The sequence below is a fragment of the Heptranchias perlo genome, chromosome 33 (genome assembly GCF_035084215.1).
Source record: "Heptranchias perlo isolate sHepPer1 chromosome 33, sHepPer1.hap1, whole genome shotgun sequence".
Lineage (NCBI taxonomy): Eukaryota > Metazoa > Chordata > Chondrichthyes > Hexanchiformes > Hexanchidae > Heptranchias > Heptranchias perlo.
The window spans coordinates 18,950,661-18,973,348 of NC_090357.1; the positions used below are offsets into that span (position 1 = coordinate 18,950,661).

At 41.6% G+C, this 22,688-nt stretch overlaps 1 protein-coding gene across 1 annotated transcript in view; it reads left to right on the forward strand.

Moving 5' to 3' along the window:
- The first annotated feature begins 2,351 nt into the window (after window positions 1–2,351).
- Window positions 2,352–22,688, forward strand: part of LOC137301270 (cystathionine beta-synthase-like protein) — a 32,703-nt gene continuing 12,366 nt past the window's right edge. The window contains exons 1-11 of the mRNA XM_067970728.1: window positions 2,352–2,437; window positions 8,175–8,343; window positions 11,538–11,644; window positions 12,726–12,860; window positions 14,314–14,393; window positions 15,928–16,062; window positions 16,364–16,433; window positions 18,089–18,180; window positions 19,299–19,424; window positions 20,217–20,301; window positions 22,440–22,545. Of these exons, the coding sequence (XP_067826829.1) occupies window positions 8,201–8,343; window positions 11,538–11,644; window positions 12,726–12,860; window positions 14,314–14,393; window positions 15,928–16,062; window positions 16,364–16,433; window positions 18,089–18,180; window positions 19,299–19,424; window positions 20,217–20,301; window positions 22,440–22,545 (1,079 nt within the window). The 5' untranslated portion in view covers window positions 2,352–2,437; window positions 8,175–8,200. The remainder of the gene's footprint in view (window positions 2,438–8,174; window positions 8,344–11,537; window positions 11,645–12,725; window positions 12,861–14,313; window positions 14,394–15,927; window positions 16,063–16,363; window positions 16,434–18,088; window positions 18,181–19,298; window positions 19,425–20,216; window positions 20,302–22,439; window positions 22,546–22,688) is intronic.

Here is a 22,688-nt window from a genome sequence, read left to right on the forward strand (position 1 = left end):
CTCTGGTTGTGTTGAGTGGGGCAGTGAGACTAGTTGCAACATCCCAGCTACTGCCTTGCCTGAGATGAGCTAACTCAGACCAGGACTCAAACTTGGAACCTTTTATTCTACAGAAGGGCGAGTATGAACAGATAAAGAGATAAAGGAACATAGGAACAGGAGGAGGCCATTTAGCCCCTCAAGCCTGTTCTGCCATTCAATTAGATCATGGCTGATCTGTATCTCAACTCCATTTACCCGTCTTGGTTCCATATCCCTTAATATCCTTGCCTCACAAAAATCTATCAATCTCAGTTTTGAAATTTCAATGGACCTAGCCTCAAGAGCTTTTTGGGGGAGAGAGTTCCAGATTTTACTACCCTTTGTGTGAAGAAGTGTTTGTTGACATCACCTTTGAACGGCCTAGCTCTAATTTTAATGCCATGCTCCCTTGTTCTGGACTCTCCCACCAGATGAAATAGTTTCTCTCTATCTACCCTATCAAATCCTTTAATCACCTTTAACACCTCAATTAGATCACCCCTTAATCTTTTATATTCAAGGGAATACAAGCCTGCTCTATGCAACCTGTCCTCGTAATTTAACCCTTTTAGTCTTGGTATCATTCTGGTGAATCTATGCTTCACCCCCTCCAAGGCCAATATATCCTTCCTGAGGTGCAGTGCCCAGAACTGAATGCAGTACTCCAGATTAGTAACTGCACTTGACATCAAGGCAGCATTTGACCGAGTATGGCACCAAGGAGCCCTAGTAAAATTGAAGTCAATGGGAATCAGGGGGAAAACTCTCCAGTGGCTGGAGTCATACCTAGCACAAAGGAAGATGGTAGTGGTTGTTGGAGGTCAATCATCTCAGCCCCAGGACATTGCTGCAGGAGTTCCTCAGGGCAGTGCCCTAGGCCCAACCATCTTCAGCTGCTTCATCAATGACCTTACCTCCATCATAAGGTCAGAAATGGGGATGTTCGCTGATGATTGCACAGTGTTCTGTTCCATTCGCAACCCTTCAAATAATGAAGCAGTCTGTGCCCGCATGCAGCAAGACCTGGACAACATCCAGGCTTGGGCTGATAAGTGGCAAGTAACATTTGCACCAGACAAGTGCCAGGCAATGACCATCTCTTGCAAGAGAGAGTCTAACCACCTCCCCTTGACATTCAATGGCATTATCATCACTGAATCCCCCACCATCAACATCCTGGGGGTCACCATTGACCAGAAACTTAACTGGACCAGCCACATAAATACTGTGGCTACAAGTGCAGGTCAGAGGCTGGGTATTCTGTGGTGAATGACTCACCTCCTGACTCCCCAAAGCCTTTCCACCATCTACAAGGCACAAGTCAGGAGTGTGATGGAATACTCTCCACTTGCCTGGATAAGTGCAGCTCCAACAACACTCAAGAAGCTTGATACCATCCAGGACAAAGCAGCCTGCTTGATTGGCACCCGATCCACCACCCTAAACATTCACTCCCTTCACCATAGGATGCACTGCAGCAACTCGCCAAGACTTCTATGACAGCACCTCCCAAACCCGTGACCTCTACCACCTAGAAGGACAAGGGCAGCAGGCATGTGGGAACAACACCACCTTCACGTTCCCCTCCAAGTCATACACCATCCCGACTTGGAAATATATTGCCGTTCCTTCATCGTCACTGGGTCAAAATCCTGGAACTCCCTGCCTAACAGCACTGTGGGAGAACCTTCACATCATGGACTGCAGCGGTTCAAGAAGACGGCTCACCACCACCTTCTCAAGGGCAATTAGGGATGGGCAATAAATGCTGGCCTTGCCAGCGACGCCCACATCCCATGAACGAATAAAAAAAAAATGCCGTCTAACTAAAGCTTTATACAACAATAGCATAAATTCCACCCCTTTGTATTCCAGCTTCCTTGAGATAAAGGCTAACATTCCATTCGCCTTTGTAATTATTTTTTGTACCTGTCCACTAGCTGTACATGGAACCCTAAAATCTTTCTGCTCCTGCTGAATTCCTAGCTTCTCACCATTTAGAAAATGTGTCTTTCTTAAAGGGTTAATAGTCAGACAAATGTGTAGCTGTCAGTCCCGTCTCGTGCTGATGGCCTTTAACAGCTTGTCTCCTCAGATTTCCCCATTACTCTATATTCTCACAGGCATTCCTAATATCAAAACAGCAGTCTTCATTGGAGGAAGCCATTCCCCTTCATCTCCATTACAAGTGACTGGGAACTGCTGCAGAGAAATGCCAGAGACATTTGAGCAGGGAACTCCCTTTCCATTGCTGCATTCCTTTGGCTAGAAAGGAGGAGCTTTGTCTCGAACTTTATAAAAAAAGGGGTAACTTCAATTCTCCTGGATATTAAACATCCCAACTTTACTTGTGAATACAAAACAGAATACATTCCATGCCGTGGCACTTAGTGGCATTTGGAATTTGTGCAGATAGGTAAGTGCCAAATCCTTTATTGCATGTTATATATAGATATATATTTTAAATGTGCAATGCATATTGATTCCTTGAATGAATCTGATTTTATAATCCATGGGTGATAAAGTTATAAAATGCTCAGAAATAAAAACTGTAATAACATGTGGGGAATAGTATTCTATTGATAACCCCATTAGTGGTTTTCTGTTCCAAGTGTTTGGCCTTTCCTTGAATTTGAGCAGTCAGGCACATTATTCAGCTGTTATAATAATGTCACTAATGTGGCCATTTCCAGTAACAGGCCACCAATGTGTTATAAACAGAGATCTCAGATGCTACTGATTTGCTGTTATTTACAAAGAAACTGTGACTCTTTATATGGTGTTTGATTCTCGACTAGCAGTAAATTATGAAATATGACAGATGGTCCTCAAATCTTACTGATACCATTACACTTGATGCATTCTGTGCAATGGAAATAAAAAAGGGATGATAACTGGAACTCTAGTGCTGGGGCATCTGTCTGAGTAGAGTTGACTGCATTGCTGTTAATTCAAGGAGGTCAATTTGGCTTAGTTGGTATGCTTATTGAATTATAGAATCATACAGCATAGAAGACGGCCATTTGGCCCTTTGTGCCTGTGCCAGCTCTTTGAAAGAGCTATCCAATTAGTCCCACTCCCCTGCTCTTTTCCCATTGACCTGCAAATGTTTCCTTTTCAAGTATAAAACTAATTCCTTTTTGACAGTTACTGATGAATTTGAATCCACCACCCTTTCAGGCAGTGCATTCCAGATTATAACGAATCACCGTGTTAAAAAAAAAATTCTCCTCATCTCCCCTCAGGCTGCAAATAATTTGCACAGTATATTTTTCTATCAGGTTTTGCTGCTAATGTCAAAAATACTGCAAGTGTTAACAATGAGGATCAAGGAAAAGTAGGAGGGTTTACAAGCCATAAACCATATAATGCAGAAGGTAGGCACTTAGCCCTTCCTATCTACGAGTGCCTTGTTTGGATTTCCCTGTTCTCTGTTCATAACCCTGTATCTTCTTCAGAAGCAACACATCAGCATTTGGCCACAGGTATGGTTAGACTGAACATGATTTGTATCATCTATTTCTTAATGACTGCATTTAATTTTTTAAATGGTAGCAACATGGACTTTTAGTAGTATATATAATAATAACTGGACAGAGCAATTAACAATTAAATTGAAAAACAATTGAACGTCTCAGCTTTCATTATGACAATGTGGGTATTCTGATCAATCAGAAGCTCGAGAAAGTGACTGTTTTTGACATAATCAGTATGTGAGATAATGACTGGAATTGCTCTGCTGTTGTACCTCTCATGTTAAAATGATCTCTTGGTGTCTGAAATTATTCGACGGAAAAACATGAAGGAAAAAATTTTGCAAGATAATCCTTGTATATTCTTCAAACATCAAATTGGATTATCCTGTGAGAGATCTTATCCAATTATATCAGGGAAAAATCTAATTTCATGTTATGTCATGTGCCATGTCAAGACTTCTTAAAATCTAATCTAAAGTAGGCCCCCTTGTTGGCCTAGTGGGTAAATGCACTGGATTGAAAAACATAAAATAGAAGGTCCCAGGTTTCAAAACCAATGGTGCTGCATAATTCAGGACTGGCTATTTTAGATCTGTAAACTCCCAGCCAAGGTGGTAAAACTTGTTTCAGATCACCGAGGCAAGGAATGTGGAATTGTGCCAGATCTGAATAATTTGGAACTGGCTGTTGGAAAAGAACATACCTAAATGTGCAGCTAAGGTGATACAATTTGCTTCAGGTTCCCCAGGCAAAGGAGGTGAAAATGTGCCAAAGTTTTTAGTCCTGTTCGCTATTCAGTGCTCTATGCCAGAAAGCCCACCAGTATAGATGTTGGGTCAGCTTGGCTGAGGTTTCCTCCACTGTACAATAGCCTGCTGACACTCCAAGACCCAGCTTACCCAGGGCGGGCTTGCATGCAGCAGGCAGCTTGCTGGGAAATCATTAATGTACTGGCCATAATTTTCTGTCCATTCACTTTAACAGATGGAAGATCATCAGCCACAACAACATACATTTTTATAGCGCCTTTAACGTAGTAAAACGTCCCAAGGCGCTTCAAAGGAACATAATTAGACAAAAATCGACACCGAGCTAAAAGAATGGATGTTAGGAGATGTGACTAAAAGCTTGGCCTGCCAGGAGAGCATTGGAATTGTTGGGTTTGGCAGTAATATAAGCATAGATGGGGGTTTCAGCAGCAGATGGGCTGAAGCAGAGGTGGAAATAGACAATGTCACGGAGGTGGAGGTAGGCAACCTTTGTGAACATACGGGGTTGGAAGCTCAGCTCAGGGTCAAATAGGATGCCAAGGTTGCGAACAGTCTGGTTCAGGCTGAGACAGTGGCTGCAGTGGATGGATTTGGTGGCGAGGAAACGGAGTTTGTGACGGCGTCCAAATACAATGGCTTTGGGCTTCCCAATGTTTAATTGGAGGAAGTTGCGGCTCACCCAGGACTGGCTGTCGGACAAGCGGTCTGACAGTACAGAGGCAGTGGAGGGGTTGAGTGCAGCTGGGTGTCACCAGTGTACTTGTGGAACCTGACATTGTGTCTTCGGATGATGTCGCCGAGGGGCAGCATATAGATGAGAAATAGAAGTGGAATCAAGCATAGATCCTTGGGGGACTCCAGAGGTAACGCTGCGGGGCAGGAAGAGAAGCCATCGCAGGAGATTCTCTGGCAACGACTGGATAGATAAGAGTAGAACCAGGTGAGGGCAGTCCCACTCAGCTGGACAACAGAGGAAAAGCGTTGCAGGAGGATGGTGTGGTCAACCATGTCAAAGACTGAAGAGAGATCGAAAAGGATGAAGAGGGATAGAGCTCCGCGGTCATTGTCACAGAGGATGTCATTTATGACTTTGATTGGGGCCGTTTCAGTGCTGTCGCAGGAAATTGGCAAGGCACCTGCGACTTCCAGTAAGCCGCTTGCGCTGTGCGAGGCGCAGCGGGTGCGTTGGATCGTGGAAATTTCCTCCCTCCCTGACAAATGAGGAATATCACTTGACCGGAGTGACCTCAGCACCCATGGTAGACTACCTTAGCGAGAAAGAGTGCCTTCAAGAGAGAAGTAGAGATAATTCTGGAGAAAAGAATCCATCCATACCACAGGAAAATTTACTACGTAAAATGGGAATAACAGCAAAACAGAAATATGGGGGTAGATTTTCAACTTGCCACCTGGGTGTGAAACTGGTGTAAAACCGCCCGGTATACAAACCATTTTCATTTCCATGAAATGGTGGCAAATTGAAAATCTAACCCAAAGAATCATTGATTAATCCAAAAAGCTGCTGATTTTATGTGAAGCTGATATGACAACAGTAACACGCGAAGCTCGCAGCCTATCTCAGCTCATTTGGGTTCTACATTACTTTGTGACAGAAGTCACCACATGGAAAGATGACAAAGTGACTTGTAAATTCCACATTAAGATGAGTGATCACTATGAATTTGATACTTACAGTAAAACCATTCATATATGAAGACATCCAACTGAAAGCCTAACGCTTTGCCCATCTAAATCCCTTATTCACACAGCTTATGGCGATCTGTAAGAATTTATGTTTCTGCAACCTTTGACTAAATGAAAGAATTCTTCACCAACTGACCATTCCTGCTGAAGAAATTATGAAAGAGCATGTTTCTGAAAATTGCTGAAAACATTCTTAAAGGCTAATTTGTTTGTTTTCTGTCAGATTCACCATGGGATTCCTCATACTAATGAGCTCCTGATCTCAACAAATTAGGTTTGTCTGGATACCTTCTCGGGTTCAGTGACGTCAGCTGCTCCCTTAAACAGTTTGAACATTTGTATTTTTATGGGTGGTGACTCACACTGCCCTTTAACTACTTGCATAATGGCAGGACCCAGAGTGTAGCAATGAAACCCCAGTATGACCTGAAATGGATATCTGTGCTATTTGCACATGCAATTCTCTCCAAAGGCAGTCTGAGTTAACATTAGATGAGGCAAGGCTTGGTTCAAATCATTAAGCTGCTTTATTTCACAGGTCAGTGAATGTACAGAGCATTAGTTATGATCAAATTCATTTAGTTCAATTGATGCAAGTCACCTCCACATAATAATATAAAAATAATGAACAATCTACCCCACCCCACTTCAGTGGTTGTCTTGCTTGACTTAAACAGGCTAATTCCTCTGCATTCTGAATTTATGGGGTCTAAATTGGGCCGCGTAGCGCCTGTTGTGTCGGTGCTACGCAGACCCCAAAATGGCGGAATGCGCGCACACTTCTAGCGTGAAGTCTGCCTGACGCCATATTGGTAAATATGCACATGCATAGGTAACGAATGCCGGCACCATGTAAAGTAGGGAGAATATGTGATAGATCAGTGCGCAATGCTGATTTAAAGGGAAAGATACGATTTTGGAACTCAATGCTCCAGCCAACGAACACACTGCCTTAACCTCGCACAGCTGAACAAGTTGAAAACAGCATAGAGGACCCCCTACCAATGCTATTTAAAGGGATCATGCAGGAGTTACAGGTTAGTTGCTGGATTATTGCTTCTGGCTGCTGATGCATTTGTACCTGTTTTTGGAGGTCTCCTATACTTGAACACTAGGACTATGGGGCATAGCCTAAAAATTAGGGCCAGGACTTGCGGGAGTGAAGTTAGGAAACGCTTCTATATGCAAAGGGTGGTAGAAGTTTAGAATGCTCTTCTGCAAATGGCAGTTAATGCTAGCTCAATTGTTAATTTTAAATCTGAGAATGATAGATTTTTGTTTACCAAAGGTATTAAGGATATAGGGCTGGCTGCATGCAGCAATCATAGAAATCACCAGGTAGCACGAATGTTGCATGCTGCCTGCATCTCAACGACCGGGCACAGGTTAATCAAGCACTGCGACCCTGCGCCCAGTTTCGGGCGTTACCCAATATAATCCCCATTGAAGCTGCCTCTTTTAGGATTTTTTTGTTTCAGCAGCTTCCTGGCTGAGAAAGCTAGATTGCCATTTAGATATTTGTGTTGATATTCTTATCTCCTGCTTCACAGATGGACAGAGGGTTTTCCAACACAATGGATGAGAGGTGCTTTCTGATTATCCAGATAAGCCAATGAATCGTTTATTGTTTAGTGTATGGGAAAAACAACTTCTGTTTATCATATTAATTACATTTCGTCAGGGTGTCTTTTCTTTTGAACTTGTTTTTAAAACCCTGCATTAAAAGGTAAGTGTCTCTTGAGTGGAGTGGTATGTGTGGATCTGGTGGGGAGGGTCGCACATCCCTTACAGAACCCGTCTCATTTCCCCCGCATTACTTTAAGTGGAAGGAATATCAGGTGGGTTCTGTTATTGATGCACAATCCTCCCTAACAAGATTATCTCTCCTGCTCTCCACTCAGACGATGATTAACGCCGAGGCAGTAAAGATGAAAATCGGTCCCACACTTTGCAACAGGGATCATACGATAAGAATCACTGTCAGAGTTTTCCCCTTCTTAAACTAGGGCACTGAAGTCGATTGTATCATCACCACCACTCCAGGTGTTGCCGGCTAACTCAGGACACTGTGGAAATTAAATTGGGGACTTTGCTGGTCTGCATGACTCAGTTCTACACTGGACAGTATTATTGTCAAATGAATCATTAATCAAAATCAGAAGCATAAAAAGTACTAATAAAAGCTTTTTGATTTTCTCTTAAGATTAAAGCAGTTTTTCAACTGTTGACATGGCAACCTACGAACAGAGCACAGAAATGAATGAGCTCCAAATGCAGGCAACACCTCAGCTGAGAATGCCAGACTTCCCATCGCGCTGCACCTGGAATCTGGGATCGCCACCGTCCAAATCCCCACATACCCACAACGAGCTGTGAGTATTATATACGACCAGGGGAGGTAGCATCAGAGCAAAAAGAAACATGTCATTTAAAACTTCTTTTTATATAGTTTTAAATGACATTAAAACTATAATGTCATACACTCAAGTATATGACATTATAGTTGTAAAAGTCAAATACTCAATTTTATGATGGATTTATAGTCCTGTTTTAGGGGATCATATTCAGTTATTCCATTTATTTTTCTGTGAAAACTGAAAACCAGTGGCCTTATATGTAAACAACAGAGATTAGCATGACGATTCTATTTGAACTATTAAAGTCCAGCCGCACTCAACGCAGAGCTGAGTAAGTTATGTAGGTCATTTATAAAAGAGAAGGACACTGGATTAACTGTTCTGGTGAATTATTCTGTTTATTCAACTAACTCTTTTGAGTAAGAATGTAATCTATTACCTGCAATTACTTCAACCAGTGGAATCATCACCAACACCCATAGAGTAAATACAGAATGGATTATGAGACTGGAATCTAATCGAGGGGTCCGGCAGACATAAACCAGAAGAGTCTAGCCTGGATGGCTTGTAGTCATCATCTGAAAGCAGATGTTACAGTATCACAATCATGAACTCATTGCCCGTTACATTTTCTTTTTAAAAATAGAAGCAGCTTTTATTTAGACAGAGTAGACAGAGAGAAACCGTTCCCATTTGCAGAAGGGTCAAGAACTAGAGGGCATAGATTTAAGGTGATTGTCAAAAGAACCAAAGGTGACATGAGGAAAAACTTTTTTTTTACACATCGAGTGGTTAGGATCTGGAATGCACTGCCTGAGGGAGCGGTGGAGGCAGATTCACTCATGGCCTTCAAACAGGAACTGGATAAGTACTTAAAAGGAAAAAAATTTGCAGGGCTACGGGGATAAGGCAGGGAGTGGGACTAGCTGGATTGCTCTTGCATAGAGCCGGCGTGGACCAATGGGCCGAATGGCCTCCTTCCATGCTGTAACCTTTCTATGAGTCTATGATTCTATTTGTAGAATTGCCTTAATGTTCATGAGAGGTATTAACTTCCTCTGTGGCAATTAATTATCTAGTAAATTACAAAGACCAAAAATTTAGCACGTTACAATTACTCAAAACTTGAATGATATTTCCCAACACTTCTTTTGAGCAGGACTGTAATGCCACTTTATCGTTCCAGTACAGGAAATCGCAAATTTGTAGGGGAAAAAAGCACACATATTTAGCTTGCTGTGTGATCTTAGTATAACTTCTGGCACCAGCTGGGTGGCCGGAGCAGCGCCTGAGTCAGATGGAAGGCCATTTTAATATGTAAATTAGGGTCCTATGACAAACACAAGACCCCGATTGCCATTTTAGGACAGTACTGTGCTGAGTGTGGGCAGTGTAGGATCTGCACAATATCAGCTGGTCGTCCAGCGGAAGAGGAGGCCAGAAGGTAAGTTTTAATTCACTTTTCATAGGCCAGGAGGAGCAGAAGTGCTCCTTCAGACGCCACAAAAACAACCTAGGCTGCTGATGCAACGGATCTCCGTGCCTCTCGAAAATGGTCCCCCATCCGGGACCTACTATCTTCTGGCTCAGAGGCCGACCAGGTTGCCCCCAATATTGCGGTGGCCCAGAGCAGGCAGGCTGCCACAAGGTGCTCGTTTTCCACTTGCAGCTCTCCAGCCCTATGCTAACGAGGCCCGACCCTCAAATGGACTGGGCCCCCCATCAAGTGGGCAGTGGGCAGCGCTCTGCAGGCCGGCCACCAAAACCTACCAGCAGTCAAAATTTAACCCAGTGACTGTTCCTATGTAGGTGTAAGGAATCTTACAACACCAGGTTATAGTCCAACAAATTTATTTTAAAATCACAAGGTTTTGGAGATTATCCCCTTCGTCAGATGAATGAGTGAAAAGGTTCTCAAATCGCATATCTTATACTAGGCTGGGACAGCATCACACCAATCAAAAGGTGTCGTTGTTATTCAAACAGGCCAGTCACGGAGAACAGCACGTCCCAGTACATTGGATATACGTTGTGTCAATTACACAGACAGGCAGAAAGAAACCCAAAATGGCAGAGAGAGAGAGAGAGAGAGAATATTAAAAAACATAATTTTTTTCCCCCTTTTTGCTGGTGGGGTTACGTGTAGCGTGACATGAACCCAAGATCCTCTCTGCCATTTTGGGTTTCTTTCTGCCTGTCTGTGTAATTGACACAATGTATATCCAGTGTACTGGGACGTGCTGTTCTCCGTGACTGGCCTGTTTGAATAACGACGACACCTTTTGATTGGTGTGATGCTGTCCCAGCCTAGTATAAGATATGCGATTTGAGAACCTTTTCACTCATTCATCTGACGAAGGGGATAATTTCCGAAAGCTTGTGATTTTAAAATAAATTTGTTGGACTATAACCTGGTGTTGTAAGATTCCTTACATTTGTCCACCCCAGTCCATCACCGGCATCTCCACACCTATGTAGGTGAACACAGAAGCTATTTTGCGTACGGCAACAATTCCTACAAACATCAATGAGATAAATGAACAGTTAGTTTTTGGAGATATTGGTTGAGGGAGAGATATTGGCCTGGACATTGAAGAAAAAGAACTCTCCAAATAATGCTATGGGATCTTTAGCATCCACCTGAACTACTGGACCCAGCAGACATCTTTGACATGTCATTTGAAGGATGTCGCCTCTGATAATGCAGCAGCCTCTCAGTGCTGCACTGGAATGTCGGCCTACATTATGCATTCAAGTCTTGGAGTGGGCTGATGAGCAGTTAATAAATTGATTATTGCCAAACTCATGTTTGTTGGTTCCCTTCTTCAAGACAGATATTTGTGTTGGGATACAATGTTACAAGCAGCAGCAGTAACTCACCCACTGGCAATTCCTAATGTATGAACCTAGTTAGCGAGTGTTGGCAGGCAGTTGAACTCTGCACCTGATCAGATTGGAACTGAATTTGGGAATCCCAATCCCAATCCTGACCCTGCCTTCACCTGATATCCATACGCAGGCATTTTTCAAAACAGATCATGGCTAGAGAATATCATCATGGACCAGAGATAAAACATAGAATCTTCCTGTTATATTTGACCTAGTACCACACAATGTGATGCATTTACTATTGGCCAGGCTCCTCAATATAGTTTTGACCATGTATTACAGCATTGTGTTAATTTACATGTCTTTGATTTTTTTTGCAGGAAGAATTCACCTAAGATTTTGCCAACTGTCCTTTATAAAATTGGTAACACTCCCCTTATCCGAATCAATAATATTGCAAAGGAGTATGGACTCAAATGTGAGCTATGTAAGTAACATTATGTTTCTGTCTCCCATGAATGAGCTCAAATCCTTCCATATTATAGACTTGTAGCTTTTAATAGGGTCTCTCAAATATTTATTTTTGGGGTTATAGCATATAGACATTGCAGAGCTGTAGTTTAGCTATTATGGTTGTGTTGCTTTCAGTCAGTTCCAGCATTGTGGCCGATTGGTACAATCCAAGTATTTGCACATTAGAGGCAAAAGTTATATTGGTTATACTTAGATCAAAATTTGAAGGATTACCCTTCAATCAAACAATCTTCAATTTGTCAATAAATTTCATAGGAAAATGTATTTTGTCAGATTTTTTGCTATTCTGTAGAATGAAAGTTAATATAAAAATATTTTATTAACCTTAGAATAATAATTAATATCCAGGTAAAGACAGAAAGAAGAGGATCTGGAACCAGAAGAAGCCATTGAAGATAATTTTTTTTTACGTTCCTTGTGGGGTCAGAAGGAGCAGGAGTGCTCCTTCAGGTCCCACAAGTAAAGTTGCAGCCTCCCCTGCCCAGGACTCCCCATTTACTTCCCACAAGACCCATCTGAAATCCAGCCCCTTGATTTACCTTCATGCTGGCGAGCATTCAGATGAGGCCCGGGAGTTAGAATCACCCAAGCCTCATGCTGCAGACATGTTTGGTGCTCCATCTGGTCCCCGCCCACCCAAATCCTAGTTAAAATTGCCCCTATATTGTCACAGACAACTGCTGCAGAAGTTTGTTATTTTTAAAAATATTCTGTGGTTACATAAACATAATGCTCCTTATCTAATAGCCTAAAGTTTTTATCCTTCACTGACACCTTTTAATTCTCTATAATTTTATCTGCCTGAACTACTTGACTTGTATTAGAGCATGTTTTACAACAAGGTTATTCTTCAAATATAACACTACCACCAGCAACTTCCAATACAATCCCAACTCAATATTTTTATGCTACTTTTTATTTATAATTATCTCCCATCATTTTAATTCTTAGTGTCAGATATTGATAAAATATTGGAACAGAAACTAACTGGAAACTCAACCTCCCTAAGGCTACTTTTCTAACACCTTTTCTAGTGGCGAAGTGTGAGTTCTTTAGTGCTGGTGGGAGTACTAAGGACCGGATTGCTTTAAGGATGATCGAGGATGCTGAGAAGCAAGGGATTCTAAAACCAGGTGACGTCATCATTGAACCAACCTCAGGTAACACAGGTAAGAATTGTTATGATATCGGTCTAAAGACTTGCGTCTAAACGCAATAGAAGACAGCACTTCATCTTAACAGTTTCCAGAATAAACCTTCTTCAGCGGTGCATCCAGGTTCTGTCCCATTTCCTGGGCCTTCCGCTGAATTTGCAGGACTGCGCCTGAATGCCTGCACATTTTTGGAGCCAGTGGGATAGAAATTGGTATGCGTTGCACCCATTTCTTGGGAGTAAAATGGGCACAAAGCAGACAAATTTAGCCATGGGATGGCCTGCGCCCAATCTGTGCAAGCATTGGTCTCACTGCTAAATTTGTGGGGACCATTTTTTAGGCATCCTAAGTGGTAAAACCGGCTCAGTGCCCAGCGCGTTCTGGGCGCATTTTGCCGATTGTGCCCCTAGTGGAAACTCCATGCCGCCATGCTTTAAAACACAACAATAAAAATAACCTGTTCCAAAACTTTTCAGTGGTAAAATGGTCAAAAGATCCCGAAACATCTTTCCCACAATTTCATTGTACACTGACTTCTGTTATCAGATATTCATCCAGCTCACAGAAAGTAATCCAAGTGAACCTAATTGAGGATATAATGAAGAGGAAACTGGAACTGGAGTAGCAACAAGTGGTCATGTTTCCAGATATGCAATGTTTCAGCTTTGCATTTGGACTCTGTCCCAGACCACCCACTGTCTTGGCCAACATCATAATGGGATATTGCTGGCACAAAGTGGTTGCCATATTTTTCCATATAACGCTGTTACCACAGTTCGAAAACTAATTCTTTGAGATGTGTTCATGGGAAAGGCACTATAGAAGAGTAAGCATTATTTTTATTCGAGACCTAAGGATTCCAAAACATGCCCTTGCACTAAATGTTGAATATTGGCTGCAACAAAATAGGTAGATTTTGAATTAAATGTCTTCCACTTTAGTGAGTTGTGTACTTCTACTTCATGCATTGATATAAGAAGCAGATTCCACAGCCCCAGCAAGAATCAGTGGTGGGAAATCAGGGGGCCAAATCAGCCCTAACATTCCAGAAGATAAGTGATTAGATTAGAAGGGTTAATCATTTTGGATGTTGAGTACTGGATTCTTTTTTTATTATTCGTTCATGGGATGTGGACGTCGCTGGCGAGGCCAGCATTTATTGCCCGTCCCTAATTGCCCTTGAGAAGGTGGTGGTGAGCCACCTTCTTGAACCGCTGCAGTCCATGTGGTGAAGGTTCTCCCACAGTGCTGTTAGGAAGGGAGTTCCAGGATTTTGAACCAGCGATGATGAAGGAACGGCAATATATTTCCAAGTCGGGATGGTGTGTGACTTGGAGGGGAACGTGCAGGTGGTGTTGTTCCCATGTGCCTGCTGCTCTTGTCCTTCTAGATGGTAGAGGTCGCAGGTTTGGGAGGCACTGTCTGTCCTAAGTGACTTAAGTATTCTCATCAACTCATGTTTCCACAGGAATTGGCCTAGGGTTAGTGGCTGCCGTGAGAGGATATCGCTGCATTATTGTCATGCCGGAGAAGATGAGCTTAGAAAAGGTAATAACAGCTCTAGGAAACTCTGAATCTCAATGGGAGAAACGTCCCTGTTCAGAAATACCCAATATTGGGGCTCAATTTCTACATGTTTCAGTGGCAGTAATTCTTCTGTTTGTGAATTGGCCTTGCAGTGTTGAATAAAACAGCAAAGCCTGCCTACAATTCTATTGGGACAATACAAATCTCTAATCTTTATATATGTTCTTAAGGTTTCTCTCACTGTCACTGTCAGTTCCAGTCCGATGGTCTAGAGATTCCACACGGTGAGCTGCAATATTTTTACACCAATGGTAAATGAGCTGTGCCCGGCGATTGTCTGGAGAGGTATTTACACCAGCATTTCGTGGGCTATCTCTTTGCATATCCATTGGTGACTTGCATAAAACCCATGTAAAATGGGAGCAATGTGGTGGGCAGCCTTTAAAAAGCCTAGTGGCTGAGAATTGCAGTAGCAGCGGGCCAGTAAGGAACAGTGCCTGGCTCATTGGAATTGAGTTGCCAGCTAATTTGACTGGATGTCTCATGTTTCAGACAAGCATCTGCTGACATAATTATTTTCTCTCAGTCCGGGCTGAATTGAGAAGGATGAATACATCATGACAACTCGCAACAAATTGCATGTTATCACACACAATCTGTACATTCAGGGTGTGTAAGGTCTTCCTGTTGGGGAAGTTCAGGCGATTTTCTGTAGGAGCTCACCCAATGTGGGTGCCATCAATTGGACACTGGGCGAGAAACCTTGTTAAACTAGTTGGTCCAAATGTGATACCAAAGGCAATGACTTCTCCAGCTCTCTTATAAAGTATGTCAGTCACCTGACAAATGACTGCTCATACTCCCAACTGACTGATAAGTTAAAGGCCTCTCATGACTGCCTGAAATGTACCTCTGTCATAAAAGTTGAGTGCAGTCATTACCTTCATAGCCACAGAGAGAGTGGACAGATAACTGCGGCTGCTGGTTGTCATGCAGTAGATGGAACAGCTCCTTTATTGCCTCTGTGGTGAAAAGCACTCTTCTTATTCACATCCCCTCAATAAGGTTATTTGAAATGATGTGTTACTTGTATATTCTACAGGGAGGGGGGGATATCTGGTGGTGTCCATCCTTCTTAAATGCTGTCTGATTCTCCTTGGCTCTATCCTGTGCACCTATTTTTCCTCCTCCATGATGGTGGTATACAAGGAAACATCATACCTGCTCCTGAGAAGCCTTCATATTGGGGGAGGAGAGAGGGTTAAAATCTCCCAGTGGTCTCACTCTGCTAGAAGCTGTGAGAAGCAGATTGGTCAGTGTAGGTAAAATGACAAACAAAATTGATTTAAAAAAATTTGCTGCCAAAAAAAGATACTTGTCCCGATTATATACTAAAATTACTCCAAAAATGGCATGGAATTTTTAGCCCATTCATGTGTTTTGTTATGAGAGTATGTTTTTATTGTGGAAGCAGTGTTCCTTCCAACTTTCATCAATTATTTTTTAATATTGAACTGATTAGCAACAATTTTCCAAATGTTTTCATTTCATGTAGGTCGATGTGTTAAAAGCCCTGGGAGTTGAAGTTGTGAGAACACCAAATGCTGCAAATCTCAATAGCCCTGACTCTCACATCGGAATGGCCTGGAAACTGAAGAATGAGATCCCAAACTCACATGTGTTGGATCAGGTAAAAACTCATCTTTCGGTATAACCACTGTAATTCTGCTACATCCCTACACATTACAACAGTAGATTGTGCAATATATATAAAACAAAGTACATCTAACAGAACTTTGATTTTTGATTCCCCCATGGTGGGAGGACAGGCTATTTTATTTCCAATAAATTACAGTGAAACTTTTAGAGAGCTTCAACTTGATCTCTGAAATTTGGTCCTATTTCACCCCTGGAAATTGTATGGTTTGGCTATGAATTTGTTGCTTTGATTTAAATAGAAAAGCTAATGTCAATATTTGTTTTATCCTCAGTATCAAAATGCTGGCAATCCGTTAGCACATTATGACATTACAGCAGAGGAAATTCTGGATCAGTGTGATGGTAAGTACAATGGATAGCAATTCCTTGTAGGAACTATTCATCATTTACTTAAGAACACATAAAGCACAGGTTGTCCCAGTAGTTTTGTAGGTTGTTATACTGAATGAACAGGAAGCCAGAGGTTACCTTTGTGATTCCATACTAGTTTCCGATGTTGGTCAAAAAACAAGACAAGTCACAATGTAGCTGCCAAGTGGATAGAGGTCTTCACACCCCTCCCCTCACTAAACCTGAGGTCTAATGAAACCTGGGATGAGATTCCAGGAGTATTTGCATTGGCGCCTTACTACATTATCACTGCCACAATCAGTTAGCTGGTTCAGGTGTACTTGCATATAAACAGCAAACTTTAACGGGGGGAGGGAGGGCTTAATTTTATTCCTTTGAATTCGGTAGATGGTTAATACATCCCCTCAGTGGGTTTCTTCCTCCATGCCCATGCACTCACCTCTGGTGTAACCCAGAGTCATTCCAAGGTCTCTCCTATTCATTACCTACAAGCACTGGGGCCAGCTTCCACATGTACATTGAGGACACCCAATTCAACCTCTCTGCCATCGCCAATGACTTTAGGGCTGTTGTTGTACCAAATGACTGCCTGTCCAACATCAAGTGCTGGATGAGCCCTAACTTCCTACAGCTCAGTGTTAGCAAAACTGAAGTCATCCCACTTGGTTCTTGCCAGTACCTATGTGTCTCTGCCATTGACTCCATCAATCTACCTGGCTGTTTGCTCAGGCTAATCCCAGTGGTACACAGCCTCAGCATTCTGTTTAACCCAGAACTGAACTTTCTATGCCATATTTGGTCCACTCCTAACTCTGGAACATTTGCCAGCCACATCCTTATGTCATATCTCTGGTGCTGAAATTTATAGTAACACCTATATGACACAGAATAATGACTTCTCAAATACCTTCCTTGCTGGCCTCCCACCTCCACACTTCACAAACTTAAGTTAATCCAAAACTTCACAGCCTGAGTCTTCTCCCATTCAAAGTCCCAGACATATATTTCCAAGTCTTCGCCTAGCAATTTGTATCCTGACTCATAGACTTCAAGATTCTCTTCTGCATTCCAGTCTTGCCCCACCCTATTTAATTAATCTTCTCTAGCCCTATGCCCCAGTCCCCATCCTGTGTTCCTCTGTCTCTGGATTATTCTTCAACTCCTCTGCTCCACCAATGAATGGCAACTTTTCAGCCCCTCTTCCAATTCACTTTGCCTTTCAGCCTCTCTCCTTACTTTCAAAACCTTCTAACCACTTATCTATGACTTTGGTCCATTCTTACCCTTTACGCCCTGTTAATTCCTTTATTTCCTGCTAGGTGTTTACAAGGCGTAAAGCATTTGTGGTAATGCAGGTAGTTCTTGCACACTAGATTAATCAAAATAGTATCAGTGCTCACCCATGGTTCTTAGCATAGATCAAACAGCTCTGTAACCTTACTGAAATTCAACTTTGCTGAGGTGACTGTTTGCTGATGATTTGAGCATAACTACTGTTACAAGCTTGCCCTACATTCAGAATGGAATACAACACTAAAAAATCATTGAAGGAGTCTTTCCAATTAAATCACTGGTTCATTTCTAATTCCATCATTTAAGAGTTTGCAACCCTGAGGTTGAGATTCTATTTTGTTTTATCTCCTCAGGACAAATTGATGTTTTGGTGGCAGGTGTTGGAACTGGTGGTACCATCACTGGCCTAGCAAGGAAATTCAAGGAAAAATGTCCCAACTGCCAGGTATTTCATATTATAGAGTGCAAATGAATACTGATAGAGTAAAGCCTTCCAACTATATTGAATTGTCCATTGTTCTTCAAGATGAAAGTGATATTTGAAAAGACTGACTTCCTATTGATTTCTTTACTGCATAAAGTGTGACAGTGTTGATGTAATAAATGGCTTGACGTCTGCCTACCAAATAGCTGTAATTATTGATGTTAGAGTGATTGATTCAGATTCATGGAGGAACTGAAGCTATCGTCTAGTATATATGCCTGAATCCAAGATAGCTAATTGTCAATTTTTTGGGGGGGGATGGGGTGCAGTGGGGTGGGGGAGGGTTGAACTTTATGCTCATCAAAAGGAGAAATATTAAGCCAGGAAAGTGAAACACTCTCGAATGTCATCATCAAACATTTCCAGGTCTGTACAGCAGATGTAGATGCTGCTCACCTCATCTCAACCCTATCCTACTACACTAATGTAACATTTTCCATTTCCCACGTTGCCCATTCGTCGGCCCAACTGAGTGAGACTGCCAATTTTGCATCAGTTTTATACTTTGGTTCCATGCCAGGAGTGTGCAGTCGGCTACCAAGCTATTACCAATAAATATATTCTAATTCTGTCTTATATTACCGTTAGTGGTATAGCACCACTAATACTTGTGAAGCATTACAAGGAAGAGCTGCAGTTATACTGCCCCTCTGACATTGTTATGAAGTGAGAGGGGAGTGACAGAGCTGGCCGTGTACATACTCAAACACATGCACAGAGCACCGCTTACCTGCTGCGGACTGTGATTGAGACGAGTTAATGGGACAGTGATGAAAGACCACCTCTTTGAAGTTTTACTTGTCTCACTTGCAACGACATAGCTCTGCCCTGCCAGCATTATACTGCACTTAAGGCACAAACATCACAAAAATCTAAGCAGTACATTAGTGTAAAATATGCAGTATAATGGCAGCATAAGGGTACTATAAAACTCCATCAAATCTGATTGAGAGCTCACTGACCTAATTTCAAGGTCAGAATGGAGAAAAATGGCCCCTTTGCCTAACCGGAACTCTACAAATAAAAAAGTTATGCAAGTATGTCTGGAAAATTTACATTTTTTTCTTTATTATTGTTAGATTGTTGGTGTTGACCCTGAAGGTTCAAACATGGCTGAACCAAAAGAACTGAACCTAACAAACGAAACTTCATATGAAGTGGAAGGAATTGGCCATAACTTTATACCCACAGTACTGGACAGAAAGGTACGTCCTTGCATCCCTGAACTGTGAAATTGGTTATAATTTTTGAACTGTCTCATTGCTCACAGTTTCTTATAAAATGAGGACAATATGACAGTTAGGGTTGGCTCAGCTTGAGCTTTGATTAAAAATCTACAATATTTAACACTGAGTTCATTATAAAAAGTTTTCCATTTGAAAATAAATCCAAAATTGTTTAAGGTAAGGATGAACTGGGGAAGGACAGTTTTTGTTTCTGCCTTGTATTTTATTTTAGGAATTAAACACTGCATAGATTCTTTCAGCAGGCAGCACACACCACCAATTCGAGCTTCAAACTTGCAAGAGTGCAATGTAAATATTCAGCTAAGTGAGCCTGCTCCTTCCAACAGACCATGTATAATTTTCAATCGCACTCTTGAAAAATGAGCTACAGGGCTGGTCGGCAACTTGCTCCAGAACCTCTGCTTCTGCTTGGTAGAATGAGGATAGCATGGTGATTGCTCTCCCTTTGATTTTCCTCCTATCTGTAGGAAAATAGCTGGCTCTTATCACAACTCAGTGATGTCGGAAATGCAGGCACAAACCCTGCCCATAGCATTCCTCTGCCCAATCATAGCATATTCATTAAAGATACAGTCAACTACAGCCAATAATCTTTGCTTTTTATAAAATGCTTCATGTGGCAAATTGACAATTTCTCACAGAACTGATTAGACTGAAGGGCTAAGAAAATTTTAATTTGATCTTTAAGTTAATTGTTCAAAGCAAGGTTGTTCCATGTAATAGTAACAAAGACTTTTCTTTCTCAATCAGGCGATTGACAAATGGATGAAGACTGACGATGTGGAAAGCTTTGCAATGGCTCGGAATTTGATCAAAAAGGAAGGATTACTGTGCGGTAAACAGTGCTTCAGAAAATATTAACATGACTTTTTTTCTGTGTTTACCTGAAATGAGATTCACAACATGCAGTGGGAATTATTGTTGCTGAATCTTAAATGAATGGTTATAATATGCTTAATAACGATGTTCTGAAATCAGGCTTAAGCACAACTGGAAGGGTAGATGAGTGATCTCTCGCATTATGCTATTTTTGACCGAAGCAGCTCTTTGGTATTACTGGTGTTATTCATATTTTATACGATCTTTAAAAGCAGATCTTGTAAGAGAAAAGTTGCCTGGCATGTAAATGAGGGATAATTGAGCCTTAATGATGGTAATGATTTTAAAGCGTGGTTCGGTATTGGTGTCACATTGCATTACATGTAACAGCATTCATATCCCAATCTATGTAATGCTGAGCAGGAAGCCAACGATAATTAATTATCATTAATTAAATGGCCCACCAAAGAAGGCACTGCCTTTGCTGCTGCCTAAAAATGCAATACAGTTTCCCCCCTGATTACAGGTTAAATTCCCTCAACAATAGTTCAGTGCCACCACATAAAGGGTAAATCTACCCTACAGTTATCATGAAAGAAATTATAGAACACTTAGTTTGAGAGAAATGCTTTTGGCTTTACATCCTCGTCATTACCAAATTAAACTGATCACCAAATCAAAGGGATGGTTGCCTTTATAACTAAACAAATTTTGTTTAAATTTAGGGGTAAATTTTGCAAACAGCCAGTGGATATTGAAAAATCGCAGGTGCACTATCTGCGATTGTCCTCTCATTGAAATCAATGTGTTGGAGTCCTACAGAGCCTCACAAAATGTATCCTTAATGTCATGCTATTTAGTTTATAAAATTAAATAGATTAAAGAGGGTGCCTCACAAGATAATTGTACATCAACAAAAGTATCTTCTCCAAAGTTTTGAATATATCAATTCTTCTTGTAGTTCTGGGAAAGAACAAAAAATGGGACGAGTGAGGAAACTGAAGATTTGCTAGTCTCCTGTCAGTCACCTCAACATCTGAGTCAACTATTGCTGACAAGACTACTGTCTGACAGAATTGTGACAAAACTAGAGTTTTCAGAGTCATAATAAAAATTAAGATGCGTAATCTTATTCAAAAATGACAAACCGGTACCATCATTATGCAAAACCTTTTGTAAAACTTGGTTCTTCTGGTTTACTTTGAGCAGTGGAACTTGCAGGGTGGGACTGGAAAGATCAGGATACCAATTTAAAAGCCACTTAAAAGCTCTTGGTAGAAACTGATCGTGTGAATTCTGATGACATCAGTGTTTCATCTATCAATGTTGCATAATTGATATTCATTTTGAAAACATTAAGCTTTCCAAGCCCAAATTCAAACAAAGTATATATACATACAAGCGTATGAAAGGTAAGGCGAGAAAAGACCATGAGACTCATCAATGCTCATCCCCATCCATTAGTAACAGTGGGGGTAAAATTTAACCTCGGTGGGGATGCAAAACGGGCAGTAGCGGAACGGCCAACCGTTATACACCTCGCCCAGTTGTTCTTTCCATCAACTTCACTGCGTTCCCACCGAAGATTAATTTTACCCCCATTAATTCCTAGGGGAGGCAAAAATCAAGTACAATGACCCATTCAATCGTACATATCATCCATTCATTGAATTCATTTTGGTTTGAAATGATCCTCCTTATCAGCTCTTTTGAAATTTCATACATGTTGCTACTGTGTCAGATATTGGAGGTGCATAAAAAACTTTGAAGAACTTCCATTTTTGGCAGCACCTCCAGCACTAAATCTGCTATGACCCACACAGCAGAAAAGGCCCTTGATATTTTTATGCAAACAGTTTTCTTACAGTCAACATGACACGGCTGTTCTCAGATCAGTTACATTTCTTGCCACAGTATCGTTGAACTACTGTTCAACATTTAGAATATTTTTACAGACAATATGAAACAGAAGATTAATTTGAATGCTGAAAGCACTATTTGTAGTAAAAAGCTTCAATACGGTGCAGCCTAGTGTTGGATTGAAGCCAATAACAAGTGCCAATGTTTTTACCTTTAAATGTCACTAGTGGTAATTGGTGTCAACATATGACTAACATGAGCTGATCATTTGTTTACACCTTTCCTGGTGTGTAGGTGGAAGTTCTGGCAGTGCCATGCATGCAGCTGTGACCGTGGCGAAAGATCTGAAAGAAGGGCAGCGCTGTGTCGTGATCCTCCCAGACTCGATCCGAAATTACATGCAAGTCATTAAACAGCACTGAAATGGTTAACCCTTCATACTGATCTACCTAAGACAGGAGCACTAGTAATGCACTTGCCCCTTACCTAAAGGCCTCGGTGCTGTTCCAAGCACCTCCAAGCCTCCATTGATGCCAGCCCTGC